Source organism: Rutilus rutilus (assembly GCF_951802725.1).
Source record: "Rutilus rutilus genome assembly, chromosome: 1".
NCBI lineage: Eukaryota > Metazoa > Chordata > Actinopteri > Cypriniformes > Leuciscidae > Rutilus > Rutilus rutilus.
This window is the reverse complement of record NC_140209.1, coordinates 51966083-51989545: the sequence shown is the minus strand read 5'-3', so window position 1 is coordinate 51989545 and position 23463 is coordinate 51966083. Positions and strand designations below refer to the sequence as shown.

The window sequence follows — 23463 nt, the reverse complement described above, 5'->3', positions numbered from 1 at the left end:
CTTCAGTGGTATGACAGAAGTTCAGCCAAAGGTAAATATTATAATCAACATTTGTTGCAGTTCTGTTCATGTTAGATGTATTTGAAATGGTGGCACATCTGAATGTTGTGTCCTATAAATCATGTGATGGACGTTTTGCAACATCTCATGAACAGACTGAAGATGACTGATACTATAAACTGTTTGAGGGTATAATAATCGCAGTATAGAGAACCCACGTCTCTTTCTGTAGGGTCGGAGATGCAGTCAATGAAATCATAGAAATTCCTGCTAACAAATTGGACTATATATATATAGTATATAAAGCTATTTGAGGAACTTCTAGAAATAAGATCTGGAAAACACCCCTGCTTGTACTGGTTTTCCCCACATTGGATTCAACAAATCACTAAATACTAAAACCCCCATCAGTCTAGTTCATTTTTAGACAACTCATTTATGGGAATGGCCTCTTTATGACATTTCCCTGTGTATTCACAAGACATTAACTTTCTAAAAGTTTTCAAAGTAAATACAACTGTTGACCGCCATCGAAATACAATGCTTGAGCTGAACCCACACCAAACACGTAACTACAAACAAAAGTTTATTTAACTCCAGGTTTGGAAGAACTTTTGCTACAATTTCTAGTTCAGTGATTAGACAGTGATTAAGAAACCAAGCTTTAACAGAAAGTTCACTTCAGTTTGGTAAATCAAGTAAAATACACCAGTGCTGTTAACATTATCAAAAATGATACACACATATACAGAAGTGAGCTGACTCAAATACAAAAGTTACAAAACTAGAAATCTACCAGCCATGTAATCAGGCTTTATTAAATGTACTATTAATGGCTAAAGTATAAAAATGCATAGTTTGACTCAATCTATTGAAACTTCGTGCAAAATAAAAACACAAGGCAGCCTTCGAGGGGAAGTACAGAGAAACCGTAGCTGAACATGTTTTAATCTTGATTTAATCTTGATCCAGGCATTTGTTGATTTGCTCATGTCAATGTTGCATATTTTCATCTTGCAACAAATTTAACAACTGTATAGCTAATGGTCCATTAGATCCAGTACCATAGCATAATCTCACGCACTCTCTGTTCACTTGGCAGGAGCAAAGCCCACGCGGTCCGCTTCCCTGTCAAACACAGTGTAGTAGCGGCCGATGAACACGTCTCCCAGAATCCACAGCGGCCCGGCGGGGGGCGGGATATCCATAGCCATAAAGCCAGACAGACAAACACTCATACCCATATGAGTCACCTGAGAAGAGACAGAAATGAGGTAAATTGAGTTCAATAGAGCGCAACAGTCGGGTTCTGGAAGTAAAAACTCAAAACGAAAGCAAATCCATTTTCAGATTGATTTTGAATGATAACCTTTTGAATGAAAAGATAGTCTTGGTGAGTAGTTTTAGATTTCTTCATCGTTTTTAATTCGATTATGCGGTTCGCAATGCTTTGTGGGATTGTAGTTCTTTCCCTCAATAAAACCGTTAAGTACACAGTCTTGTGCCTTTGTCTTTTTGTCTGAATCAAAAACTTTTTTGCTTCAACTCAAACATCGCACTGTTGTGATTCACCTCATAGCTGTTTGGCTTGGTTCATAGGCTTATAACTCTTTAATGAAGACTTGAAGCATCCCTATGGGAAAATGAATGGAAAAAATACTTCTGGAACCAGCTGAAATACTTGCGCTGAAAAAGAGGGCGGGCACTAATGCACTATATTATTTACTTAAAGTGTAACTTTGCCGTTTTTCAACCCCCTTTGTATTGTTACAAAGGTCGGTAGTACATGTAAATTAACTTTTTACTCATTCTCAGTGTTGCGAGCGAAGAAACCCAGAAATTCACGTTTATTTGTCAGCAAAAGTCTGCATGTTGACGACTTTTGACAGCTCCAGGGATTTCATGAAAACCACAGATTATACTTCCGCATTTTTGTATCCTCACCGGGCTCACCCACAGACAGCTGGATCGAGACGGGGATTATTAACAGAACAGTTATTATAAGGGTAGGTTTATCACTGAAAGTTGTATCATACTTTGTCTACTCTTTGAACAGCATTATGGTAAAAATACTATGACAACAGCTTTCTTACCTGTACGCACTGAAAACCGAAAGTAACTCACTCCTGTTAAACATTTACTCTTTGAATTCTTCCCGGAACCAATACAAGTCGACACCATTATGACTAAAAGTTTGCTAAGAAGTATTTCCTACTAAATCAAGGCCGTATTTGATTTCGGTAAGTGTATAGCAGACTGGTAGGGAGGGGCCTTAAATGGCAACATGCCCAGTGCATTATGGGTGTTGAAGTTTTCCCACCTATTTAGCAAAAGTGAAGACAACAGCCTTTTTTCTCTGTGTGGACATCTTTTTTTATACCATAAGAGATTTAATAAATAAAGACAACAAGAAGAAAAAGAAGAAAAACGATCCTGTGTCTGATAAATAATGGGTTTTGACTGTTAAAACATCCAACGAATTCACAAACTGTTGGGGACAATGTCAGGTAGGCTAATATTAATACAATGCAAACAATTCTATTTTTTATGCAAATTAAATCCCTAGAGATAGATCGACGTTCTAATGAATAAAGACATTTGAAATATATTCATATTGAATGCTTTACAAACAATAATAAGTTGATAACAAAAGATAGCCTATTAATTAGCCAACATTACTCTTTGCATGAAAAATAGCGCTATGGCGTTCCGTTATCCAGAGAGCACTCAATCTCTGTCTAGGCAGACTTTTCCCTTCTAAATATTTAGAAATTTAGTGTATAACCTAAAGTTAAACTTATGATCTCCAATGTTGTTTTGAGTGTTTTAGATGGTGTGAAAAGCAACTATAAAGAACATTTATTTGACCTGACAGAGGCGTTATTAGTCATGTGAACCCATCTTTTCTTTCATTTTAATGTCATTTTTATTGTTTTAAAATGTTTATATATTAGAATGATCTAAAAATACAAAAATGAAATGGCATTATATCAATGGGAAATTATATGACAGATTAAAACAACTAAAACTCAACTAAATTCGTTAGAGTGATGGATATCCTAATAACTATAGTGCAACTTTTGCATATCTATCATGTTACAGTGCTTTGTGTAAACTTATAATAATGGATTACAATAATACTATAATGGATAATAATGGCACTTATGTAGGCAGTGTCACAGGAGATAAAATAAAAAATGCATATCCAGTATTTTAAAATTGCATACATCTTTAAAGCTGCCAGTAGGGAGAAAAACATGGGCCATAATGTAAAAGCTTTAATGTTTAAATTCATCCTCTATCTATAGACACTATGGATGGCATATGTCATACAGATTTGATAAAATAATGTAATTTGTGGTGGATAATGTTATAGGTAATCGCGCCCATGCTTGTTTAAACTTTCATGACGTAATCGAAACCTACTACAGCGCATACGTGTTAAAATGTCAGCTACGTATTTGATATCAATTACGTCATGGTTACTTGGTTTTCTCTAGACAGGTAGCACAGATTTAATTTTTGGTTTTGTTTTTCTACAGTAATAGGTAGCCACGTTTTATTGAAAGCCCATTTTGCCAGCAGCGAAGTAGCTCTTTAATATTGCATTCAGTTCAGAAGAGATTTGACTAGATTCCAAACATAAAAGCAACAGAAAATGTGAATGATTATCACAAATTGAGATTCTGTGACAGATTATGAGGTTTTAGATTTGAACATGGTACAGAGATACCCTACAATGTCCCTTTCCAACTTCAGCAGACTAAAAGGAAAACCCCAGCAGATTCTGTACCAGAATCTGATATTGCCAGCAGCCATATCACCCTGTAGCCCAAGACTGGTTGCCCACTGAAGCTAATCAGGGCTGAGCCTGGTCAGTACCTGGATGGGAGACTCCTGGGAAAAACCAGGTTGCTGCTGGAAGAGGTGTTAGTGAGGCCAGTAGGGGGCGCTCACCCTGTGGTCTGTGTGGATCCTAACGCCCCAGTGTAGTGATGGGGACACTGTCCTTCGGATGAGACGTTAAACCGAGGTCCTGACTCTCTGTGGTCATTAAAAATCCCAGGATGTCTTTCGAAAGAGTAGGGGTGTAACCCCGGCATCCTGGCCAAATTTGCCCAGTGGCCCCTGTCCATCATGGCCTCCTAATCATCCCCATATACTGATTGGCTTCATCACTCTGTTTCCTCTCCACCAGTAAGCTGGTGTGTGGTGGGCGTTCTGGCTAAATATGGCTGCTGTCGCACATTGGTGGTGGTTGAGGAGATTCCCCCCTTACATATGTGAAGCGCTTTGAGGACCCAGAAAAGTGCTATATAAATGTAACGAATTATTATTATTATTATTATTATTATTATTATTACTACCTTCAGAACATAGTCCTCTCCAGTTAAGTTGAGCATCTTCCCTCCCAGGCTTAAGGAAACAACGGGAAGTGATGGAATCTTCTTACAGTCAATCCAGTACTACAGAGGAAACACATGGAAATATTTACATTACGACTTCCTCACTTTATGCTAAAATAAATACATAAAATAAACAATTGAAAATATTAAGATAAAACGTGTCCCAAAAAAAGTTTATGATGGTACATTTTTAAGACCTTTTTAAGAGAAAGTAGAGAAAATTTACGGAATAAATGAAAGGGAACTTAATACGTCAATATGTTCTCTAAATGTGAATGTCTAGGGAGAAAAACAGCTGTATTAGCAACACTTTACAGTTTTAAAAAAAATTCAGGAGATATCGATTACTTTTGAATTCATTTTACAAATAAAGCTTGAATTGTTCTGTTTCCAACCGCTGGTGTATTTTGATCACACTGCACAAAAAGTGATTTTCTTCCTCAACAGAAGTCTTAAGATTCTTTAATCAATATGCACTTACTAGAGATACAAAATATGAAGTCTTGTTTCCTGTCAAATTGATCAAAATGAAATTTATGATTAAAACAAGACTAAATATCTGCCAATGGGCTGAGAAAAACTTAATTCAAAGGCAAGTTTGGATAACTCATTGGCAGATATACGTTCTTGTTCTACGCATAAAAGCACTTAAAGGGATAGTTCACACAATTTTGTCATCATTTATACAGATTTGGAACAACTCTTTGGAAGAATGTGGGAAACTGAACAGTTCTGGGTATTTTTTTTTTCCTATGGAAGTCAATGGTGCCCCAAAGTGTCCTGGTTGCTAACTTTGTTTAAAATAACTTCCTTTGTGTTCAGCAGATCAGAGAAATGTATACAGATTTGGAACAACTTGAGAGTGAGTAAATGATTTTTAGGTGAACTACTACTTTTATTTTGGTAAAAATTTTCAAGAGTTCTTTTTACACTTACATCTCAAGTAAATCTCAATTCAAAGATTTTTTTATATTTATATTGGAAAACAGGACACATTTTTTTTTGCAATGCATGCAACATTTAATGCAACTTAAGATTTCAGCTCTGATTTCAGCCCTTTGTTTGCAAATTAAGACTTAAAAAAAAAAAAAACCTGCAGAAACTATATATATATATATACACATACATACACATACATATATATATATATATATATATATATATATATATATATATATATATATATATATATATATATATATATATATATATATATATATATATATATATATATATATATATATATATACACATACATACATACATACATACACACACATATATATATATACACATATACATACATATATATATATATATTTAGCTGGAGTTCTCCTCACCTCTCCCATAAGCAGTGGTATGGCTCCGATAGCTTTCTGCAGGGCCCGCACCTCTTGAACCGGCCCTGTGATCATTGATGTTCCCGTGTCAACAATTGCCTGGCATCCACTTTTGCAGAGGGTTAGAGTGCCACCTACCTGAACCCTGTAGGAAAACAACCAATATATGCAATGAGTATTAATACAAATAGATTTTGTCTCAGTTTCCAACAATCATAGAGACTGAACCCCCAAAAATAGTTGATAATCCAGTAAACAAAAATCAATCAAGTCTAAAACGAGGGAGCAGAATCTTTGAAAAGCCACAGTCTTGGTGATCACATACTCATCCATCTTTATCTGCCAGTAGGCTTTTCGCGTGACGTTGACGTAATGCAGATCACCGTCGAAATACTGGTTGTCAAAACCTCCCAGCATCAGCTCTCCTCCAACCTCACCTGCAGGGTCCCTGCACACAACATTTGTTAATAAAATTTAGCATGTTCATTAAGCCATCTTTTAGGTTATTCACACCTTATAAAAGACATTTAGTCGCCAAAACCTGACGCACATACACACGTTTGTCACAAATCATTCAGTTAGTAAAAAGAGGCTTTTTATACAGACAGAACAATCAACTATTGTCTGATAAATTGGCCATAACATGCAAGTGCGTTTTGGAAAGCAAGGAGGGGGTGGCACTGCTATGCAAGCAGTAATGAGTCATGCGTTACCGTTTAACACAAGAATAAATACAATTCTTTCATGCTTAAGGTCAAACTATCAGTCTACATCTGTAGCCACATTCTTCAACATTATAAAACTGAAATGGAGAAGAAAATAGAGGAACCTCAGATAAGGGAAACAAGGTCATTTCCCAGTTCCTTCCCAAACTCTCCCATGTCAATATTAAATGTCCACCGATTGGCTAAAATAATCTAAAATAAACAGTAAAATGAAACTTGAAATGGAGTAACAGGAGCCAAGAGCAGAAGCGAGCCTTACCGGTTTATATAAAAAGAGAAGATATTCTGGGGCAGGATTTTGGCAGCCATGGCCGTGTCAAACACCGGCGTAATCCCATCTACAGAAATGGCGGGGTATGCCATGCCCAGGACGCCATCAAAACGTGCCACCGCGAACACAATCCCAGGCTGTTTAACCGCCTCGGCAAACTGCTGGTCTGGCACCTTCAGCCCTGCCAACTACAGACAGAAGCGAACGAGAGGCCGTCATGTTGATGCATCAACTAGTGTTGTTATCGTTAACTATTAAAAATTGATTTTCTTATTTGGAATGAAGCTGAAATAAAAACAAATTCTACACCGGTGGTCAAAAAAAAGAGTTTTAAAATGTAATTCATTCCTGTGATGCAAAGTTGAATTTTTCAGCATCATTACTCCAGTCTTCAATGTCACATGATCCTTCTGAAATCATTCTAATATGATGATTTGATGATCAAGAAACATTAATTATCAATGTTGAAAATATTGAGCCAATAATTAAGCACCAAATCATTACAAAATCATCATATTAGAATGATTTTTGAAGGATCATGCGACACTGAAGACTGGAGTAAATTACATTTTAAAATGTATTAAAATAGAAAATGCACAATATTACTGTTTTACTGTATTTTGGATCAAATACATTCAGCCTTGGTGAGCAAAAGAGACTTCTTTAAAAAAAAACGACCAAAAAAAACCAAAACTTTAATATTTTAAAATTTTGACCACCGGTGTACATTTTTCACGAAAAAATTCAACTTAAATGAAAATGAAAAATATTGCTTTGGCAACTAACTGAAATAAAAGTGCTAAAATTGCTAAAAACAAATATAAATGACAAAAGCATTAAAATGAAAACTGAAAATATAAAAATAAAGCCAAGTTAATAAATATAACACTATACTACTACTTACTAAAATAAGATTGGCATCAGCAACTACAACATTATTGGTTCGTTTCTAAAAAAGTTCAAAAGAACTCAAATTTTTAACACAAAAACATCAGATTTCTTTGAGGACCTGTAATGTAGTGTGGTATAGTAGGTCAGTTTTATGATGCTTTTCTTGTTATTTTGACGTTTTTATAGCTTTCATGACAGGTTACTGTCAAGTCTTTACTCACAGTGACTGTATCCTGACTGACGAAGCCAGAGAGACTCCCTCTGCCGTACCGGATCGCGAACTCTGTGCCATTCTTAACGTACGTGCTTGACTTCTTAGAGTTGTAGCGATGGTGCAACCCTGATAGACAGCAAGAGTAAAAGCACAAAGTTACTAAAGAAACCCAAAATCAAATACGGATTAATACAATCATTCAAAACACCACTCACAGCATGCTATGTCCAGGTAGGAGCAATGGATAGATGGAACCCAGAGGTTGGATGATCCGGTGTCAAACAGCACAGTGAAGTCCTGAGGAGGGGTACCAATACTGACCACTCCAAAATACTGGGCCTGAAGAGGGAGAAAGGACAACCAGACTAATTAAATTCTTTACGCAAGAACCAAAAGCATAAAACAAGGGATAGAATACCAGGTTCTCTTACATCCATGAAGTTGGTGAGTTTCTCTACAGGTGGTGGTAGAGGTGTTGTTCGCGGTGGTGGTGTGGTTTTAGTAGCGATTGGAAATTTGACTTTGGAGGTTTTCTCTCTGGCCATGGATTTGAGCTCATCAATAGTCTTCCCATTGTCTGCCAACATGCGGCGCACAGTGCGCGTCTTGTGCAGAGGAATTCTAGAGAAACAGCAGTGATAAAGCACCTGAGCGCGTGCACCTGCTTCAAGTAGTTTATTGCATCTATAAAACGGTCACAATATGGTTTTCCAAAGAGAATGTTACTAGTGCTTGTACGTGCCATCGTTACAAAGGCAATGGTATGTTATGGTATCGTAGCGATTATTCCAACTAACAAAAATATGTTCCATGAACATTTTGCTAACATTCCCCTTAAGTTATAAAAACTACTTTTGAATGTTCTCTGAATGTTTTGAAACAAGTAGCCTAGTAAACCCAGCAAACACAGAAAGTTCCCCCTTTGTTTTTGGGGAACCAAATAAGAGCATTCTAGGAACGTTCTCTGTAGGTTCTTTTTTTGCAACCTAATGAAAAATTTCCCAGAAGGTTATTTATAGAACTTATTTTATAACCTATAGAGAACCAGAACGTTCCCTGCAGCAGGTTATTTTTTTTATTTTGTTTATGCTGAAATGTGCCATTTTTCATAATCTAGGCCTAAGTATATTTTGTAGATAGGCTACAGTTTATTAAAACCTGGATTAGATCAATCAAAATGATCTAATCATTTTACCAATATTTATACCATGGTTAATGGAAACATAAATCAGGCCAATAATTAATAACACCGCGAGTTCGGCACTTTTATAAGCACTAAGTTCCCGTACGAACCGAATGGACTAATTATCTGCGCAACAGGACTGAGACCGGTTTATTTACTTGTGCGTTGAGATGTGCGGAGCAGGTTATGTTCAGACAGAGATGCTTCTACTTGCACACCCTAAAAGTTACCTTCGTTTTTGAAACCGAAAGTTGAGGTTATCCGATTACTTACCCTTAAACATACCCAGGTACAGGCCTATCACATAACCTGCTTTCTGGAATTACCCCCCAGTTCACACATGTTACTGTTTACAAACTTGTAGCAATACTCTGTCATGTGAGTTCAACTTCCTGGTCCAAAGCACGAGCTGATGCTATAAAATAGCTTTTACACAAAACGTCCTGACAGCAGCACTGTTTATTGCAGCCAGACTAAACTGAAGAAATATAATGCGTGGGATCTGTTGACTGAAGATTCAATTTTATTGCAATAGCCTACAGATAAACTTCAATACTGTTAATGCGCAGAATCACCATTGGGCTGTTTACGTTTTTTGTAGCAAACTCTTTCATGAAGTTACCCTACATATGTATGCAGCCTAAATATGTGCAGGACATGACGCGCTTACATCGATAAAAATAAAATAAATTATGCATTACCTGATTATTGCTTGGCTGTCCTCAATTAACAGCCAAATTAAAAACGCGAAAAGGTGAAAGCGATTCATTCTCTGATCTTTAAAAGAAACAAATAGTTTAACTTCAGATCCTGAAACAAATTCAATACTGAAGTACGCTTTTCCACCGCCGCCGCTTGACTGTGCGCAACTTAAGCCCCGTTCACACCGCCAGCGACACGCAGCGACAAAGCGACATGATCCCATTCATTTCAATGGAGCGCTGGCGACATCCGGCGACACGAGCGACAGTGACCGTTGGCGACAGAATGTGGGCGTGTCAAGCGACACGAGACGCGCGACAAAAGTTCAGAAATTTCAACTTTATGCAAATGAGAAGCGATTTTCGCGAGCGACAACCAATAGGAAAGAAGACTTTCAGTGGAGTTCAGCTCACGTCACCGTCTCGAGTGCAGGCAAGAAGAGTTCGAGGGCGATTTCACTGCTTTATATGATTTGACTGTATGGATATAATAAAATGATGCATGGAAAAGAAACTGTCGACATTCTCAGTGAGTTTAATTCACACATTTAGTTCGAGTGTTGTAATTTCATGATGCAAGTTTAGCACTGCTGCAGACAGTTCATTTTACAGTTTCCCCTGCATATGTGGATTATAAGGGACAAGAAATGGATTATTTGTCAAATTCGAATGACGTTTTAGTAACTATTGACAGTATGAGTGAGTTTAATTTGTTGATTGATCGATCGTTAATGTAGTTAAATATTTAATGCACTGCACTGCTGTGGTTAATATAACAACACTCTCCCAACAGCATAATATTGATTTTAAATCTTTTAAGACCAATTCCTAGTCAAATTAGAATTATATCTCAGTTTTATATAACACTTGTGATGGTATATGCTCAGACGTGCAGTCTACCAATAACATTAGAGCGACAACACTAGGAACGCCCACAAGCGACTTCACTGTACAGAGACTAGCGACATGCAGCGACAAAATCGCTGGCGGTGTGAACATCCGCAAGTAGCCTAACTTTCGGAGATGCTTCGTGCAAGTTCGGGCGTTTCCGCTCTCCTTAAGCCTGATTGGCTGGCAGGATTCATGTAACACTACTATTGGGTAAAAGAACAAATCAATCAAGTTCAATTTCACACACCCGCGACCGCTTCCTCAACTGGCTGCCTGCTGAAATGTGGTGTAACTGGTTTACAATGACAGATCGTGTGTTTATGTTTTTGTAGGCTAGCCTATATTTTAAATGTGCCTAGTTCGAAAGCATAGGCTTCCAAATGAGCAACCATGACAAATTAAAATCTTTTCATTTCAGACAAACATTTCATCTTTGTTTCTAATCCAAGTAGCCTAGGTTCATGTAAATAATGACAAAAATATCCTTCCTCTTTTTCGTTGAACGGAAATTGCAATAACAAAAGGAGGAAGTGGAGTAGCCTAACCAACAAAACCTAAACCCAGATAAAAATAAAAAATGTCCTCTTATTAATTGTACGAAATGATAGCCTATATTGACGCAACATTAGGCTACAAACAAACTCTTTTTCTTTCTTTTCTTTTTTCTTTTAAAGACTTGACTTGTTAGCGTGGACCCTGCTGGTAGATGACGTAGGCTAGATGACAGAACTAGGCCTGTACACCATTTTACGGGCAACAGCAACTAGGCTATTTCTTCAGTCATTCAAAAGTAGCCATGTAGGCTATAGGCTACCATACCCATTTTGATGGAATTATACTTGTACTTTTTTTTTTTCTCTATTTTACTTCCTTTTTTATAGAGAGTTTTTTAAAAGTGATGGGTGATTATGAATGCCGTAAAAACAGTTACTTGGTCAACAATTTTACTGTAAAAATTATATTTTCGAGTAGGCTAGGCAATGTTTTGGAATTTGTGGTCAAATAAAATAATTATGAAAACATGAAAAATGGTGCATTATAAGTAGGCTATGCTATGCTTTATTATTTAGCCTCATTCACTAGCCTATAAGTTTTGACAACGCGCTGTCCCCCCCAATCTGACATCTGCGTTCCTCCGACGCGCCTCCTCTTCTCCTCTCTCGCGCTCATCCCACTGAACTCAGCGCGCGGTGTCTATCTCTATCTATCTATCTATGCACAGATGCATGTTTTGCGTCATGTTTAGTTGTAAGTTCAAAAACCTGTAGGCTAATGGAAGTTAACACAAGAAAATATTTCCTCATCACTGTCAAGTTTCAAGAACCGCTTGAGGTAAGCTACTGATCCCATAACTTTTACCATCTGGGATTGAATATAACTCGAAAGGATTTAGGAAAAATCACTAAGCAAGTGTTGTATCAGAGGTGAGTTTTTTCCCCATTTATCTTTACATCTCTGAAATAATCATTTACAAATTAATAGTAAGTCCAATTAAAATGTTTCCCATCCTGATCAAGATATAGGCTATAGGCCTATAGGCTACCACAAAAAGGTTTGCATTCAGGATGAATTGGCATATGTATAAGATTTAAAAAATGGAAATGAGTAAAACAGTTCTTTGTCTTTCTACATCTCCATTCATTCACTAAAGGTTGGAGCCACTGTGAAATGTGGTACCACTGTGTTAATTTGAACAGGGCAGAATGGGATCAGAGGTCAAAATGCAAGAATGTATCGATGTTAAAAAATGTTTTGTGTGTTTTGGTTGAAATAAGAATAAAACCTGGAAAATATTTGAAAGGACTGTAACACTGTTTGTTCTCATATGTTTATTTCGTTGATCACTAACATTTAAATGTTTGGGGTGAGTATTTTTTTCTTAAAAGAAATTAATACTTTAGAATTAATCAAAGATGTATTCAATTGTGGCAGTAAAGTTTCAAAAAAATATATTTCAAATAAATGCTGTTCTTTTGAACTTTCTATTCATCAAAGTGTCCTGAAAAAAGGATAACAGTTTCCATAAAAATATTAAGCATCACAACTGTTTTCAACATTGATAATAAAAAGAAATGTTTCTTGAGCATCAAATTATTATAGATATCAAATATTAGAATGATTTCTGAAGGATCATGTGACACACTGAAGACTGGAGTAACGATGCTGAAAATCAGCTTCGATCACAGGAATAAATTATATTTATTACAATATATTCAAATAGAAAACAGTGATTTTTAAATTGTATGAGAATTACAGTTCGACTAAAGAGACCAGTATGCTCAATGAAGAGCAGGAGTCAAAGCTGAAGACAAAGTTCTCCACTCTTCCAAAGGCCGTTGAAAATGAGTTAGAGGATCCAGCCTGAAACTTAAGAGGATGGTAAACATGGTATTCTGTTCTTTATGCAACTGAGGTCATTTAAAGACATTATCTAAGGCACACTTTGTCCTTTATATGTAAGAAACTTTGGTAAGAGTCACAGGTGAGTCATAAATTCTGGAAGGACTCTTCTCATCTGGATTGGCATGGTCATATGCGTCTAAAATAAGTCCTGCAAGCACAATTGGATAAACCGTGCAATATCTTTTCCCTTCAAAGCTGAGTTTTGTCAAGACTTATCTGGAACATAACATTAAAACTCCATCCACACAGAGGATTGATACAAATGTCTACACATGATTCACTGTCATATTTTAACATATACTAACCAATGGTGCTATAAATCCTAAAAAGAATTAGTGTGAATATGGGTTGGTGAACATGTAATGCGTTGTTGACCTTCATGACCTTAGACACAGTCGTCTTTATGTTTCTCATGCAGCTATCATGAGGACAGCAGAATAATATTAATAAGAATAAAGTTAAAACTGACAATTCTCTTTCTACAAAATATGACTCTTGAATAATTTGGTTGTATGAGCAAATTAATTAATTATTTATTCTCTGGAAGCCGGGCTAAATGAGTAAACCCTGCATTCCTGGCATGACCGGACCCTCAGTCACTTCAGAGACCAAATACAGACATTGCCTGTAACAGAAATACCAGAATAGATACACTGGTTTTAAGAATACTATGATTTCCAATTAATTATATAATACAAGAAGAGGGATTGTAAACCCACCCCCTTCAAAATAATAATATTTTACAACATCTCAGTTTTTACATCAGTATTTTTACACATTTATCAAATAAATGCAGCCTTGGCAAGCATACTTCTTTCAAAAGCATGTATTAACCTATACTAACCCAAAACTTTTGAATGGTAGTGTAATTTTTCATTTTTATATAATGTATTACTTTGAGGAAATTTCATGTACACTACATATAAATAAATGGACAGGCTAAATTTTTTGACATGTGAAAGAATAGACCTACTACACCTGTATAGAAAATGCAAAAAATAACAGCAAAAAAGACCTTAAAGTCTTTTTTTTTTTTACATGGTACCATCTTGTCAGTGTGTATTTGCTCTTTCCATTATGTTCCAATGCAAATAATAGTCATTTTCCATTGCAGCCCTTCAGTTGGAGAAGGTCACTCCCAAGATGCTGACAGTAGCATGTCTGCTTCTGTTTCTAATGAGCTCTGTGCCTGCGGGACAGACTGCGAAGTGTCCAGCCGCCTGCGTCTGTGACAACGCAAAGCTCACAGTGACGTGCGTAGGGAAGAACCTCACACATGTTCCACCTACTATAAACGAGGTCAGTGTGACTTTCCACATTTAATTACTACAATAGTAATTTCTCGCCAGAAATGACATCATAAGTGGAAAACGTTGATCAAAAATGTACATTTACACACAAAACTTGACGACCAGCCGCAACTTTCAGACGCCATCTTTATTTTTCTAGCTCGACTGTCACAGAAAGAACAGGATTGTGGGAAATCAAAGGCAGCGAAGGATGCATCTATGCTGCCTTCAAAAAACGATCAGGAAACAGGAAGTGAAACCAACGTTGTATTCGGACGTGCCTTGATGCTTCACGACCATGGAATGCGTCCTCCGAAGGCAGCATTTATCAGTTTTTGGACGCAGCCATTGTCAGGCGTGGCTGTAATAGTCGCAATTCAATAACAAAGTCTTTAATGACAAAACTAAACTTGGAAATACACGGGAAGAATTCTCAGAAAACACAACCACGTATGACGCAAATGAGACCGAACACTGAACATAGGAAACTAAGGGCTTAAATACACAGGGGAAGACAATTAACTGGAACAGAAACAGGTGCGTAACTAATCAGAAACCATGGAAACAAACAAGCAAAGGGAACACAGGCAAACAGGAACAGAACAGGACCAAACTAAAAATAAATAAAACAATGGGTGCGACTCAATCAGCTCCCTACTGGTATTTATGAACAACAGCTGAAATGATATCTTTCTGACATTACGATAAAGCCGTAAATAAATTATGAATGTTAGTTAGATTATGTTCATTACCTGTCTAGCTGACATACAATTGAATAATGGTTTGTATTGTAAAAGACATCTATCGCATGTGTGAGTTGGCTCACGTGATTTAAGTTAAGGGAACATCGTGAGCATCGATGCTCCCTCGTTTTCACGGTGCATTGTGAGACTTTTTAGGGAGCGGATTTTGCCATTGAGACAGCCCTTAAAATGGCCGACTTCAGACACACCCTAAACATATCCGTGACATGTATAAGATCTGTTTGCAACTTTATGAGCATGGGGATCAACATCTTCATACGCAGTATTTGTCATTTTCTTTCTCTCAGATCACATTGAAATTGGACCTGAAGAGGAATAATTTTAGGGAACTGGCTAAAAGTGCTTTCAAACACTCCCCCTACCTGACCCACCTGAACCTGCAGGGATGCAGTATCCAGTCTGTACGAGAGGGGGCGTTCAGGGGACTTTCTCGTTTGGTGCAGCTTGACCTCACTAACAACAACATTGACATCCTCTACCAGGTTTGTGCCAGGTTCCTTCTTTGAGATTTTAGAACGATGAATGGTGCTATAATCTTTCTGAACCTGACTATTTGTGTGTTTTTGTCTTTGTTCTCTCTCCCCGTCCTGTAGGAATCATTTGATGGTTTATCATCATTGAAGCAGTTGTATTTAGACCGGAACCGCATCGAAGAGATCCACCCTGGGGCGTTTGCTGCGTTAAACTCTTTAAACCTGCTCTCCCTCACTCATAACCAGCTGGTCTACCTGGGCATTCCAGGTACACTAGTGTTCAAAAGTTTGGAGCCAGTAAGATTCTCAAAAAAAAATACAAAAAATATTTTGATTGTTCAGAATCCTGAAAAAAATGCATCACGGTTTCCCACAAAATATTAAACAGCAATATATCAACATTGATGATAATAATAATAAATGTTTCTTGAGGATCAAATCATCATATTATTTCTGAAGGATCATGTGACACTGAAGAGTGGAGTAATGATGCTGACAATTCAGCTTTGCATCCCCGGAATAAATTACATTTTCAAATGAAACATATTTCACAATATTACTTAGTTTTTACTGTATTTTTGATCAAATAAATGTTGCCTTGTTGAGCACAAGAGACTTCTTTCAAAAGCATTAAAAAATCTTACCAGTCCAATCTGAATTTATACTGGTTTTGATGGTTGGTTTGAAAGGTTAATGTTATTTCCTTCTGTAGACCATTTTCAATCATTTTCTTCTGGAATAATTCCCAAATATCTGTGTCTTCCAGGGAATGTTAAATATCCAGTTGTTGCGTTTGAGTTATAACTCCCTAAATAATCTTGCGACAGAAGCCTTTGCTGGTCTTCTTGCACTTACGCATTTAAACCTGGACCATAATGAACTCCAGTACTTTCCTACCAAAACCATGACCAGGTAACCACCCTCAACCACTGAATTTTATTTTATTTTGCCACAGAAATTGGCTAACAATATGAAATACTGTTGATGATGTTGGACATGCTCTGGTATACTCACTGTTCTCTCTGTTTGTCTCAGATTAGTGGAGTTGACTCATCTAGATCTGAGTTTTAACCCTATGACATATCTGGTGGAGGAGAGCGTGTCAATGCCAAAACTCACACATCTGTCTTTGAACCACATGGCCCTGCAGGACCTGTCTGAGTCGGCTCTGTCTCTGTCTCCCTTTATATCTCATGTGGACCTGAGCTACAACCAGCTTCCTTACATACAGGCCCTCACAGGGCCCTCGCGGCTCACCAGCCTTAACCTCACCGGTAACCATGAATACAGCTTTGTCAGTGTTCTCTCAGTATTTACTTTGTTACCACACTAACCTTTCAGTCAATATCATTTTTTACTCAACAAACATTTTTATTATCTTGTATTCTTATATAGACTATCTATCCATCCATTCACCCATCCATCCATCCATCTATAAATGTAATCACCTAAAAAATATGAATCATTGAAGCAGTTGTTTTTAGACCGGAACCGCATCGTAACCGAATATGTAATTTAATTATATGCACTTTTATAATATTATAAATGTAATTTAATGACAATAATAATAATAATAATAATAATATATTAAAAGTAATAATAATAATAACTGAATCATTGTTCATATTACTCCTAAATTATTTCCTTAAACTTCAGGTGAGCAGTGGTTCTTTAGAAATGCCACTGAACTAAATATAATAATAATTGTAATAATTATTATTATTAATTATTTAATTTAGTGGCATTTCTGAAGAACCACTGCTAAACCTTTTCCTACTCAAACTTTAGGAAACCGGTGGAACTTTTTTAAAAAGTAGTTTTTTTTATTCAAGTTATATTTGGCAATGTTCACACAGCAACAACATACAGTATAGTTGTCAGTTCTGTATCTGTATTTGGTTACCATTAATATAGAGCCCCTAGAATATTGCTGGCCTTCATCATACATGAGTATCTGAGGGTAAAAATAAGAATAGCCTGATAAAACTGATAAAAATCTGCTCTAACCTTTTAATATTCATATCCAAATGGGCTCAACTGGTGTTTTTTTTGTGTTTTTGTAAGTCTCAAACACCACTGCTTTGGCTCTGGGGGTCCAATATACTCATCTTTGATGACTATTCTGACTGTTTATTATAAATATTCCAAAACATTATTGTCCGGACCTCTGCTGGGAAGGAAATATAGTTGGAACTTTAGTTATATTATTTATCATAGATGTATTATTATTATTATTACAATTTTAATATGACATATTACAATATGATATATTATTATTTATCTTTCAATTACATGGTTGTAATTCTGAAGAGCATGTGATTTATTAATTTAAAATATCTTATAATTCATAGATTTCAAAATCAGACTGCAAAGTGATCTCTCTCTCTCTCTCTCTCTCTCTCTCTCTCTCAATCACTGTCCCTCAGGGAACCCCATCAGATGTACATGTTTACTGCAAGGGCTGAAGACATGGGCGCTGAGCTCAGGCATCAAGCTCTACGGGGCCTGTGCTTGGCCGCCACACCTCTCAGATGAACCTCTAGAAAATGTTCAAGAACAAGACCTCCGCTGCAGACCACAGGATGAGCTGATGCTGGATGTGACTGAAAAAGAAGGAAACGAAGAAGATGGAGTGCGAGAGAAGGCCGTGCCAACAGCCAAGCCAAAGAAAAAGAGCAAATGCCCAATGAATTGCCAGTGTGAGGTGAGAAAGGGCTGGATAAGGGTGGAGGGAATCTTAGTTATTTATTCATAATAGATTTACTAGATTTCTTATTCTGGTCTGTTAGCGTAACAACAAACCTAATTTAATCTACATATCTCCGTCTCACCCCATTTTCTGCTCTCCTTCCTCTCATTATCAAGGCTGCAGCTCAGCACGCTACATGTGAGCACCGTGGTCACACTAAAGTGCCCACTGGTTTCGCTGGCAACACTCTTCTGCTTGACATGCGTGGCAACCATTTTCATTATCTACCTAGCAAGAGTTTCCCCGGCATCCCCAAGGTGGTGTCCCTTCATCTGGACGGCTGTAAGATCCATGAGATTGAGGGTGGAGCTTTCCAGGGCATGAAGGGGTTAATGTACCTCTACCTGTCCGACAACCAACTGTCCTCCCTGGATGCAAAAGCCTTTGAAGGTGCCCATGAGATCATGTACCTTCACCTAGAAGGCAATAAGCTCACTCAGTTTCCTTCTTCAGCTGCACTAGCTCACATTCCCAAACTCCTGGAGCTGCATCTGGAGAGAAACCTCATAGCTAAACTTGAGCCTTCGGGGCTCCTTTCCACAGTTCCTCAGCTGACAGGCCTCTACCTCAACAATAACACCATCGCAACCATAGTGCCAAAAGCTCTGGATCCAGCACCCAAGCTGGACCTCCTTCATCTTGGAGCTAATGTGCTAACGGAAGTGCCGAGTGATGCGCTAGGCCACGCCCCTCTTTTAACTGAGATCCGCCTCTCAGGGAATCCGATTCGCTGGATTGGGCCAAAAGCATTCCGGGCGGTGGCTGCAAGTCTAAAGCACCTGTACATTGATAAAATGGGTATTCAAAAGGTAGAGGAGATGCTGTGCTGTTTTAAATGACAAACTACACAAGATTTTTTATTGCATGCATTATTGAATGATAAAGGATCAACAGTTAATCCTTGCTTTTACTAATCTCTGTAATGGACAATGTTCTCTCTCTTTCTTCTTTTTGGTTTGTGGTTGTAGATGAGCGTGAGGTCTCTGGCAGGGTTTGGTCCTGGTCTGCTGTCTTTGTCTCTGGAAGGGAATCAGTTAGAGAAGTTGCCTGACCTTTCACCTCTTACTGGCCTTCAAAACCTTGCCCTCAACAAAAATCCACTAATGTGTGACTGCAAATTGCTACCATTTTATAGGTGAGATGCACACCAATGAAAATTCATATCTATCTATCTATCCATCCATCCATCCATGTCTGTCTGTCTCAACTCTCTTTCTTTCAGGTGGTTGGAAAATGTGAGTCTGAAGGTTGAGGCTGTGTGCGGTTACCCCCCTGAGCTGCGAGGCCAGTCCGTGCTTGAGGCGGTCATCTTTAAGAACTGCTCTAAAGAAAATAATCATTCCTTCAATGAGACCTCCATCCCCACCACAGCCCCTAAACCCAACAAACCCAAACCCATGCAGATCAAAGCAAAGGCCAGACCCATTTCATCTGAACCTAATCCTAAACCAGCAAAGGCTCCTAAGAAAAAGGAGTCTAGCGAACTCAAACCAGTGCGAGCCCTGAAAACCAGGCCAAACAAGAAAAAAAGAGGAAGGCAACCAAGGATTAAATTGTCAAGGAAATAAGCCATTGAGTTTATTGAAACTAGCAGCAGTTAATTACTGTGTGGTAGTATTGCTGTTGATTTGGTTCAAAGTAAAGCTAATAAAGATATAGTCACTTCTTTGTTTACATGCACTTATCATAAATTGTGCAATTTATTTGAGGGCGGAACAAAATTAATTTGTGTAATAATCCGTGAACCATTCCAGCAAAAGCTGTTTAGGCATAGGCCTATGTCTTTATTCATAAAATGACTTTTTATAATATTGAGTGTGTGCATATTTAAATAAAGCAAATATGTTAAAAAACCTTGTTTTGAATTCCCTTGCAATTCTATCTAAATGACATCTCATAATATATTAAGGACGACAAAATGACGATTATATTAACGTTCCTTTAAATACGGAAATATTTCGCTAATGCTACCATCTGGTTCCATGGTGTAATGGTTAGCACTCTGGACTCTGAATCCAGCGATCCGAGTTCAAATCTCGGTGGAACCTAATGTTTTCCATTTACCAACATAACAGTATAGTCTACTCTACTCTACAATAGATATGTTGAGAAAAGCCACTTTTAAATACATTAATATAATTAAAATAAGAGGTCTAAAAAGACACAGAAGTGTTTTATGATTAAAACCTATCGCTGATTATTAAACTGAGGAACGAGGCGATCTCATTAACTCTCGCGAGAGAGCAGACCATTAACAAACATGGCGGCTGCGATGGATGTGGACACCCCGAGTGGAGCTAACAGTGGAGCCAGTAAGAAGCGTTTTGAAGTGAAAAAGGTAACGGATTGAGAAGTAAATGTAAAGGGTTGATGTTAAGTATACATAGTTTTTTTTTTTTGTTGTCTTTTTAACTTTTAAATTCTAACATAGCTGCGTGTTTATAATCCCCTGTTAGCATTAGCTGCTCTGCTCCGCTCCTTTTTTTTTACATCATCTTCAACCAATGGCTGTTTTTTATGATTAACAAACAGCTTTTAATATGTCACGAGAATATGTAGAATCTGATATCAAGCAAACACATATAACTTGGGCGTTCCTTATTCGAATTCTAGTAAATTCTGCTGCGTAATCCGACAGATTATTAAACCAGGCCACTAGAAATGAAACACAGATGGGAATCACGAGAATCAGATGGGAGCTGCCTGCCGAGATAACTTTTTCTGGAAATTATGGGCGGGTTCCGAATGTTTCTCATAAGACTCAATCCGAACGTTCGATTTGATCTTTTTGGACATCATGGGCGCCTTCCGAAGACTCAGGCCTGAGTCTGATCATAACACTTTCTGAACTTGTGTCAGAGTAGTAACGTTACTATGCGTTTTTTTAAGTAACGTTACAAGGAACATGGTATAGGCCTATATGAAAGTATCATGAAATAAAAAATTATCACAAAATATATATCTATTTTTTAATCTCACAATGCTGACTTTTTCCCCTCAGAATTGTGACATACACTTGCAATTGTGAGATGAAAAAGTTGAATTTACCTTTTATTATTCTGTGGTGGAAACAGGCTTCCATTAAAAAAACATTATTTTTTTTAGAAATAAATATATAGGTCTACCTGTAAACTCCTAAACATAACTGTCACTGACTCAGTGGGGCATACGCAGATCATACGAAAACATGCGAATGAGATCAAATTCGATTTAAAACTGACAAAATATGTACAAATTTCAACCCAATTGTGTTGAGATCTGATTGGTTGAACTGTTTCTCTTGCAGTGGAATGCCGTGGCTCTGTGGGCTTGGGACATTGTGGTGGACAACTGTGCCATTTGTAGAAATCACATTATGGACCTCTGTGAGTATCAACTCCTATTTGGTCCTTGTGATCTTTTAATCTGACGGCGTTCTCTGTTTTGTCTCGTCCAGTTCATTTTTAACACCTGTATTTCCTTCAGGTATAGAATGTCAGGCCAATCAGGCATCAGCTACATCAGAGGAGTGTACAGTGGCCTGGGGAGTCTGCAATGTGAGTAACACACACACACACACACACACACACACACACACACACACACACACACACACACACACACACACACACACACACACACACACACACACACATACTGCTTGATCTCTAGGTCTGTTCATTTTGGTTCTAACTGTGCTTTTGGTTCTGCAGCACGCGTTTCATTTCCACTGCATCTCTCGCTGGCTGAAGACCAGACAGGTGTGTCCCCTGGACAACAGAGAGTGGGAGTTTCAGAAGTAAGTGATTTTGTTTCTTTATTAGAAGTGGCAGACCGAGGAAGTGTATTAATAGAAAATCCTACTTAACGTTAAAGGCATAAAATGGAAGTTGCGATTGTCTTTTCTTCCCTATTGACGTATATCCGAGTGAAGCGGCTTCTCGAGCAAGAAAAACTGTAGGGCGGGGCTTGATTTTTGTCACTCTTAAATTACATTTTAAAGCGTTCACATAGACAACATGAGGTTTAACCCACCTCATCCATCACTCTAAAAAAAAAACTAATTATCTCTCTTAAGGCGGGTAAATCATCCTAACAGCAGCAAAACCTTCATAAGCTACATCATAAATGGAATTATGACGTCATGTGCGAGAGTAGTGGGTCGAAATTAAGTCCTCCCCGCGTCAGATTGGATGGTTGTTTGCTGTTGCTGTGATGTCATGTGAGTGACAGGTTGCCCCGCCCTCACGCCAGTAAACGCATCATCAGAGAAGAGATGAGCTGCAAGAGGGAGAGGAAGTTGTTTTGATTAAAGGTTAAAGGGCATATCAAAAAAAAAAGTTTTTAAACCATTTACTTATGTTTTCCTCCATTAATAGTATTTTCTAGAACTTTATCATTGGAAAGTTGCATTGGTGTTCCTGACATGTCTTTCGTTGGTTTTACATGTTCACACTTGTGTTATTGCTGATCTAATGTTGCTCTGTTTTCCAGGTACGGCCATTAGCGGCGTCTGGACGACCCAGTGTTTGTGCTTCACATCCAGGATTTGCTTTTCTTCAACTGTATTTTTTGTTTAGATGCCATAATTCTCTCCCTGTTAAAGTCCACATTGGGATTATTATGCTTGTTTTTTTATTTCTGTGCTGTGTACAGCATTCAAAGCTGTAAATGATCAATAAAAGTCCCTCTAAATGCAGCTGTCAGTTTCAATTGCATCCTATTCTTCTTACACATTACTTAGAAATGTTACATGATGGCTTAATCTAAGAGACTTTAAAAGCTCAGGCTGCTCCATCTCTTGTTAAAATAATAACAATAAAAGAATAATGTGATTTAGAATTCTCAGATTCTAAATATTAAGAGTTAAAAAAGAATCTATAAGTGATGGAAGCAGATTCTAGATCAGTGCACAAGTGAAGAGACCCTGATGTAATTCTGTGAATATTATATACAGTACTACGTTATATTAGTATTACATTACATACTGATTTATATCACTGGATATTAAAGGCCTGTATACTATAAAGATAGTTCTAAAAATGATCAAAATTTGAAAGAATAACTGTCCACCACAACCATAACGATAACGTATAGCGATATTGCTGAAATCACTTTCAGAAGAGTTTTAATAGTTTAAGAAGACTTGTTTGAACAATTGACATGTATCCTGAAGAAGGCTGT

The 23463-nt window shown here is 37.5% G+C and overlaps 3 protein-coding genes across 4 annotated transcripts; 2 read left to right on the top strand and 1 right to left on the bottom strand.

Moving 5' to 3' along the window:
- Positions 1 to 573: 573 nt before the first annotated feature.
- On the bottom strand, positions 574 to 10078 carry napsa (napsin A aspartic peptidase). The gene is made up of 9 exons (XM_084429779.1): positions 9732 to 10078; positions 8279 to 8468; positions 8063 to 8186; positions 7855 to 7973; positions 6731 to 6930; positions 6072 to 6194; positions 5747 to 5891; positions 4368 to 4466; positions 574 to 1253 (listed from the first exon to the last, which is right to left on the bottom strand). Exons 1-9 carry the CDS (start codon positions 9953 to 9955, stop codon positions 1092 to 1094), a joined length of 1386 nt encoding a protein of 461 aa, XP_084285905.1. The 5' UTR covers positions 9956 to 10078; the 3' UTR covers positions 574 to 1091.
- A 1845-nt stretch (positions 10079 to 11923) lies between these two features.
- On the top strand, positions 11924 to 20069 carry chadla (chondroadherin-like a). The gene is made up of 10 exons (XM_084407892.1): positions 11924 to 12046; positions 14140 to 14324; positions 15366 to 15560; positions 15672 to 15827; positions 16318 to 16463; positions 16587 to 16825; positions 17978 to 18255; positions 18417 to 19109; positions 19269 to 19435; positions 19523 to 20069. Exons 2-10 carry the CDS (start codon positions 14169 to 14171, stop codon positions 19866 to 19868), a joined length of 2376 nt encoding a protein of 791 aa, XP_084264018.1. The 5' UTR covers positions 11924 to 12046; positions 14140 to 14168; the 3' UTR covers positions 19869 to 20069.
- A 230-nt stretch (positions 20070 to 20299) lies between these two features.
- Positions 20300 to 22978, top strand: rbx1 (ring-box 1, E3 ubiquitin protein ligase; the record flags this gene model as incomplete). Of its 2 annotated transcripts, XM_084433411.1 has the most annotated exons (5): positions 20300 to 20638; positions 21587 to 21665; positions 21766 to 21836; positions 21993 to 22078; positions 22774 to 22978. In XM_084433411.1, exons 1-5 carry the CDS (start codon positions 20561 to 20563, stop codon positions 22784 to 22786), a joined length of 327 nt encoding a protein of 108 aa, XP_084289537.1. In that variant the 5' UTR covers positions 20300 to 20560. The 2 variants fall into 2 exon arrangements, with proteins under 2 accessions (XP_084289537.1, XP_084289538.1); XM_084433412.1 differs by lacking the exon at positions 22774 to 22978 and having other exon boundaries at positions 20524 to 20638; positions 21993 to 22082.
- Positions 22979 to 23463: the final 485 nt, after the last annotated feature.